This window comes from Falco peregrinus, chromosome 8 (assembly GCF_023634155.1).
Source record: "Falco peregrinus isolate bFalPer1 chromosome 8, bFalPer1.pri, whole genome shotgun sequence".
In the NCBI taxonomy this organism is placed as follows: domain Eukaryota; kingdom Metazoa; phylum Chordata; class Aves; order Falconiformes; family Falconidae; genus Falco; species Falco peregrinus.
Genome location: NC_073728.1, coordinates 53,701,110 through 53,708,242, shown reverse-complemented (window position 1 = coordinate 53,708,242; position 7,133 = coordinate 53,701,110). Strand labels below are relative to the sequence as shown.

General features: G+C 46.7%; 1 protein-coding gene across 4 annotated transcripts in view; it reads right to left on the bottom strand.

Annotated features, from left to right (window-relative positions):
- Positions 1-4,180: 4,180 nt before the first annotated feature.
- CSNK1A1 (casein kinase 1 alpha 1) overlaps positions 4,181-7,133 on the bottom strand; it is a 37,197-nt gene continuing 34,244 nt past the window's right edge. For all 4 annotated transcript variants that reach the window (XM_013294664.3, XM_013294662.3, XM_013294667.3 and 1 more), the window contains one exon: positions 4,181-6,859. In XM_013294664.3, coding sequence (XP_013150118.2) covers positions 6,852-6,859 — 8 coding nt within the window. In that variant the 3' untranslated portion in view covers positions 4,181-6,851. The remainder of the gene's footprint in view (positions 6,860-7,133) is intronic.

Here is a 7,133-nt window from a genome sequence, read left to right as displayed (position 1 = left end):
CTCCCCGCCCTGCGAAGGCCGTAAATATATTTAAACACACCCTGCACTGCATGTCCCGTGGGCACCCCGGAGTCCCTTGTCACCCGTGTTCAACTCCTTCCTTGGAAAAGCCAGCCCAGTAAGAGCTGTCTGCCACAGCCGAGCCAGTCTGTCCGGTGCCAGATTCTCCCTCTCCGCAGCCACCAGCAGGGTCCTGCCCACGCAGCTACCCCTGCCTGCGGCTGGGGCTCTGGGAGGCGCAGCACTGGGAGCAGTGGGCTGACAAGCCCCCGGCAGCCTCGCCCTAGGAGGGGCTGAGCACAGCGCAGACGGGCCCCCACGAGCTGTTTTACACGTTGGGAAGCAAAACCGAGCCACTTCCAATCAGCATCAAACTCCCCAGGCCGTGCTTTGCCTCGTGGGAACACGCTGCCAGACCGGCAGAGCCCGCTGGTCGCTGGCACAACGAGCCGGCCCCTGGCTCTGTGCCCAGCTCGCACCCCCCCTGTGCCACCCCGGCGCTGGGAGCCCCCCACCAGCAGGTACAGGGAAGGTCAAGAGGTGCAGTGTAAAAAGCTGTCAGTGAGAGGGAGAAAGGTCACCGAGCAGTGACTTACGCCCATAATCAGTTTATGGGATTTGTTAACAGCGTCAGGCTGGCCAGCCAGGGGCTCACTACGACCACGTCAGCACGGCTTTAGCAGAGCAGCACCTTCCCACACCAGGGGTGCAACGCAAACAGGCTTTGTTGATGCTCCTCGGTTATCCAGATGCACGCAGCGCAGCAGGGCCATTGTAGCACAAGCCCAGCTAATGAAAGCCATTAATTAATACTTCCTGGGCAACACAAGGGAAGAATGGCCACAGCTGGGTTCCTTGCCTTTCCTCCCCCAGAAGAAAGAGGTCTCAGGAAGGCAGGCAAGCACTTCCAGGATGTGAGTCAGCAGGAGTTTCTGGCCGTACCTGCTGTTCAAACAGTGCCGTGCAGCTGGAGTTACCCGAGGTCCGACTGGCAGTCGGAGTGCCAGCCCTGAAGGAACACAGACGTGCTCCACTGTGCAAACACTCCTGATGCTGTTTGCAGGCTTCGCCCCACCAAGTAACCCCAACCCAGACCCATGTGCTGCAAACAGGCCTGGCCCCACACCAGCAGCCACCCAGGAGGAACGAGCTCAGCACAAATCAGAGCTGTGCCCGGGGGAAGCTTTCGGCCCACAAGAATGAATGTATTTGCTGCCTAAGTGATTCTTCTCAGCTCAGCAGACTTGCACCAGTTTGTAGCTTCACCTCTCTGCTCTCCTCCCCCACTGCCCGTACACCCAGGCAGGCAAACGCTTCCTTGCTCCTCATTCTGCCTGACCTGGGCAAAGCCCTCCCTTAGAGCTGCCACCAGATGAAGATCTGGAAATGCTACCAGAGGCCAGCCAGCCTGGCCTGGCTGCGGGCCAGCAACAAGAAACTGGTTTGGAACACCGGAGGCAGCTGCAAGCCCCAAGGTGGTCCTGGGGTCAGGCCGCTGCATCTACTTGGGGACGGCAGGGTTTGTGAAACACCAGTCCTTGTGGTCGTATAGAGATGGGCTCAAGGATCTTTAAAATTGCCCACGCTGCCAAGAAGGGGAGTTACCAGCCAGTGTACAAAAACCAAGGGAGAAGCATGTGCAGCAGCGAGGGCTAGCCAGGCACCAGGTACGCTATGCCAAGCAGACCAGCCTTAAACCCTGGGGGTTCCCGCTGCACTGCTTTGGCATCAGTGTGTGCACGCACAAGGGACTCATCCAAGGTATGAGGAAGGGAAAGGGAAGGTTTGTTTGCTGTGCCCCCGGCCTGGTGGACCGTGCGGTGCCACAAAGCACAGCTGAGTCACGCAAGTACCGCTGCCCCACCTCTGCCAGTTACTGAATTCTGCAGAGCCAAGCACCTGCCCCGGGCATTTACAAGGCTGTAAAGGACAAGGCCCTGATTTATCATTGCACACGGGGGCTTTGACTACAACAAGGAAAGCTCAAAAGCCAGTCCACCCTGTATGATGGCATGTGTACTCCTTCAATGATCTCAAATTGCTTTTGTTCTAAAAAAAAAAAAAAAAGTTCAAAGTCCATCACCTGCAAAGTAGCTCAAGGCTCAGTATTATGTCAAGGGTGGTAGAGAACAGGGAGCAGCGCTGGGAGCCAGGAGCCTGCTCTTTGGGACACAAGCAGCGCGCACGGCGCCTCTGAAAGCTTCTCTGCCAGCTATGCGTATTGATGCTATCCTTCAAATTCAGAGAGGGAAAGAAATGAAGTTAAGACCAGCTGTGTTTACAAAAAACAATCTGCATTATCAACAAGAACAAAAGGTTCCTGGGGAGGAGAGGGAAAACAGAACAGTTAGGACCGAGTGTGCTGAGGTACTTCCAGCAGCAGCCCCTGATATCAAAATGTCAAGCTGTTCTCTGAATAATAAAAAAAAAAGCTACATCACCTTTGCAGTTGTTACGGACAAAAATACCTAGAAACCTAGGAACTCAAGCCCGGTGTGAGAATACTCCCTAGCTCCTCCTGCTTTCCAGCTACCTGAATTCAGCACTAGCAACAGTCGCATCTAAGAACATCTCACATCATGCAAGAAGTCTAGTTAGCATCTTAATTTAAAAGACTTCACACCTTTAGCATTGAGCTTTGCAAAGCAGTCAAACCCACTGCGTTTGAAAACAAGGACACGGTCTTGTCTTTTTGGACACAGCCTTCGCTTAGCACACCGCCTTTCCTTCGTGGCCAAGGACAACACAGTCCTGGATCTATTTTGAAAAGCTTCCTTTGCAACCGAGAACGACGAGCGTCCTTGTGCCCCAGCACAACAGTCAATCTCAATTCTTCGCATACAGACCTGGTACCACCCTCCCTCCTTCCTGTTCAGCCCCAGATAACAAGGATTACATTAAAGAGCCATTTCCCACATTAGAGCGTGCAGTGAAGGCAGTCTTTCCACTCAGGCCCTGTTAGGAGGGTCGGAACTTCCTCCGTCTTGTCCCTCGCCTCATGTTTCCAGAGGCATTAGTGCTTGGAGCAGACAGATCTTCCTCCCAGACCACTCTTCCTTTCTGTCTGGAGCCTGCCGTGCCCATAAACTTGTATTATGACATCAAGCTGATATGAAATCATGATGATTTCACTGCAATTAAGTAAGGCGCAGATGGGGCTGATAAAGCTGGCTAAGCAACAAATCTTCTAAATTGGAGAATGCTGTCAAGAGAAATTAAAGCCTTATACAAAAAACCAACACGGGATCACAGAAAAAAAATCCACCTGGAAGGGGCTGCCAGGAGGCATCTAGCCCAACCTCCTGCTCAAAGCAGCGCAGCTACGACTTGGGCACCCTCGCCCCTGCTGCTGCAGCCCGTTACAGGAAAAGCACAGCCCACAAAACACGTACAAGTTCCTGCAAGTTGTAAGCAACGCACCCCGAGAAAGCCAGCTCAGGGGAACAGGCAGAACAATGCAATAGCAGAGCAAGCTGACACGTAAGCTTGAAAAATAACCCCCATACAGACACAATTCAATAGAACTCAGCAAAAAAAAAAAAATTTGGATGGCACACGCTGCACAGGCTTGACACACCTATCAAACATATGTAGCTTTCAGAGACTTGACTGTTCCCAACACAGCCAGGGCCTGAATTCATCACTTACTAGCAATACCCAACGCTGTGCAGAACAGCGGGCAAGGCAGGGCGCAAGAGTGATGTTACCAATGTTACTGGTAACCGAGACCTAGAGCAGCCTGCCCTTCTTTCAGAGCCTTTTATGGGAGAAGAGAAAAATGCTTTCAATTGCTTGCACCAACAGCTTAAATAGGTTAAAAATAATGAACCAGTATGCTGCACATGAGCACTCTGTGCTCCAAATTAAGCAACCCTTTAAAAGGTGGCCTTAGGACGCCTCTCAGTTGTTGTAAAGGTTAATAAATCGCTTTGAAACCCTGTACACAGCTTAGCTAGGTGACTAAGAACCTGCTGTCACAGGCTAATGGCATTACCTGAATTCTAGCACTTTCCAGGGAGCATGAGGGTTTTTTCGTTTTTGTGCTTTACGGCCTCTGTTATGCTGATAATTACTTACGAACGGCCTGGGATTGCCTGCAGAAGTTCTTGACTTTGCATCAGGACAGTAGGTAAGAGTAAAACCTCCCAACACAAAACCTTTGCAGAGCTGCAACCAGAAGTCAAGATCCACATAGTTTTTAATGCTTTCAGGTTTAAGTCTGTTACAAACCAAATGGATTATACAGCAAATGAGTGTTCAGCATCACAGCATCTCTTTAAGGAAGGTTGCCATCTTGTTCGTTGTTCAGCATGCCTGGTGCAGGCTGGTTTTCTGCAAAGCAGCACAAGGCAGCTGACGGTTTAAAAGCTCACGCTTCTGTGCAGACACAGCATGTCTGAAAGACTAACTGGACTCCACGCTCCTCTGCGGGACAAGGCTTGCAGTCGTTCAGAACTACAAACCAATGCGTTCTGACACACTAAGCGCATCAACTGTTCTTGCTTACAGTGCTTATCAAGGGCAGATTTGTTTCTAAGACTTGACAACCCTCCTCAAAGTCTTGAACAAACTTTATGGACAAAGGAAATAATTTCTTCTCCTGAAACCACACGCTTTCCTCCAACTTTCAAATATCTCATGTCAAAGCAAGAAAAGTGGTGCCAAAACAATTCCAAGCAGCCACTCTGAAAACAGCTGCCAAGAATGCATTTCTTTGATGCTTCTTCCCCTTCTGCCAATGTATGTTATCAGATGCATTGCCTAGACAGTAGAAATCATATGTAAGGACATACCATAGTATTCTAGATACCAGTTCTTAGAAACATAACGGTTTTCATATGAGGCATTGCTTGTAAAGCATCCTTATTCAGATGGGGCAATACTCAAAAGAGTCTAGAAAAACCATCCTAGCCAGAGGAATGAGCTACATTTCTTCTTCCACCTTCCAGGTAACAGAGAGAGACCGCTCTGACTCAGAAGAGAAGTTTCCAAATGTGCACCAGTATCTCTGAACCCAGCAGGCTTTCTGCCTCCCTGTACTCCCAGATTATCTATACAAATGTTTATTAGCACACAACGTTCTCCAGCTAAAGTTTAACATCTTCTCAGGGCAGATCCTTCTCGTAAAGAGAGTATGCATAGTGACCACACGAGACTGCGGCCTTGATCCAGATTACCACTCCGTGATGACAGAGAGTGCACAGTGATCTTGAAGAAATGGTTTCCAAAATGAGAGACCTTTTCAAACAGTAAAAATTTGAACTGTGAGCAGGAAACTCTGCTACATGCATGAAAACTGTCTAAAAAGCTAACATACAAACATTTACACAATAGGCATCTGGCAGCATTTTCAGACATTTTTTTAATTTATTCTGACATGCTATAAAGGAATAAATTACACTGTTAAAGAATTACCAGCAATAAAAGTATTTCTTTCTTTCAGCTGGGCTAGAATAGGAGTGAGAAAGAAGACAGCCTGGGGCAGTAACCAATGTGAACTCTGCGTGGTGCAAGGCTGTCCCCAAGAACAAGAGTAAATCTGGTCATATCCACTTCACAAGAAATTGAAAGAAAATGCCTTGGTTTAAAACCATCCAAATACTCCATTCAATTTTTTCTTAAAACTAGCAATCACAAGTCATTCCAGCTGATGCATGACATGGCAACGCTCGGAGGCTGCCGATACCAAGTCTGCAAAAGATGCCATTTCATTTTTAAAAAATCCAATCTTAGTACAGAGGGCTGGTCTCAAACAACAAGTTATACAAATGCAAGACTGCCCCTTCCCCCTCAAGGAAAAAATACAAAATTTATTTAAGAACAAAATGAGGAAGAGTTAAAACACTAAATCTAAAATGATTTAGAAAGAAATATGACTTCTTTTGCTTAACAAATGGCCTCAAAACTTGGTTTAAAAACAGGGTAATGCAGATTTCTTAAACTGAATTAACAAGGCAAATTAAAAAAAAAAATCTCATTTCCTTACAGAAACAGTTTTTAGTTTTTAATGAACTTGTAAACAAAAAAGCTCCCGCTTCAAAATAAAAACAAAATCCCAGATCATATAGATGTTTACAGTGATTACATTTATCTAAGCAACTTACATACAGGTTCAGTTGTAAGATGTTAACTAAATTTTGTGACAAATATGCTGTTTTTCCTTTTATACCAAGAACATTATAGAGTTAATGCAGAGTCCTAAAGATTATCTAGTAGTCGCTAAGTTTCTCTTAAGTCTTCACTTTAGATGCTGTTATTTCTAGCACAGGTAAGCAGGCAGAGTCTTTCATACGCTTAAAAACTGGAATCTTTGGTTACTACCATGTCAGCTGGCTTGGTATGTTGCACATAGAAGCCAACAACTTTTAAGAATGTTTTAAGTGTACAACTTTCAAAACCCAGGGAGGAATAACCAGAAAAGAGTGCACAATTGTGAGCATTTACAATTATCACAACTGTTGCCGAAGACTGTTCATGCCATTCTTCCAAAACAATGAGATCTCATAAGCAGTGTAGTTCAAAGTAAAAAGGTAACAAAACTTGGCATATGCACAATTTTCTCCACTTGTGTGTCAACCATTAGTTAACTTTTCCACTTGAAAAAAATGCAATAGAAAACTGGACACCATGTTTCACTATCTCAGTAATATTCACAATTACAGCTGCTACAACTCAAAGTGCAGCATCACTGACACTGCCCAGAGCCAGTTTATACTGATATTAAGTTCTTTACACCAAGTAAATGGTTGCCCACAGCCACTGGCAAGTGTACATATGAACTAAATTTCTAGGATTTGGGGAGTGACAAGTCCTGCTCCGATCTGCTCTGCTTTGTCCCATCCTTGCCATGCTCAGAAACCTGCAAGATAAACACAAGGGCAACTTACTGATACGGGATGAAAATGAGAAACAGCCTTCACAGCAGAAAAAAAAAAAATCAAACATCAGTTATGGTCATTCAAAGGGGAAAATGCTGTTCCATCTCAGAATTGCGGAGTTCCTGTTGTCCATTTCCAACACTAACCAGCATTGGCCATCACCCTTTAGCTCAAACACACACCTCTCTCACACCTACTGCTGCACTGGAAAACAAGCTCACACACCAGCTGGATGCCACATTCCTCAAATAGGAA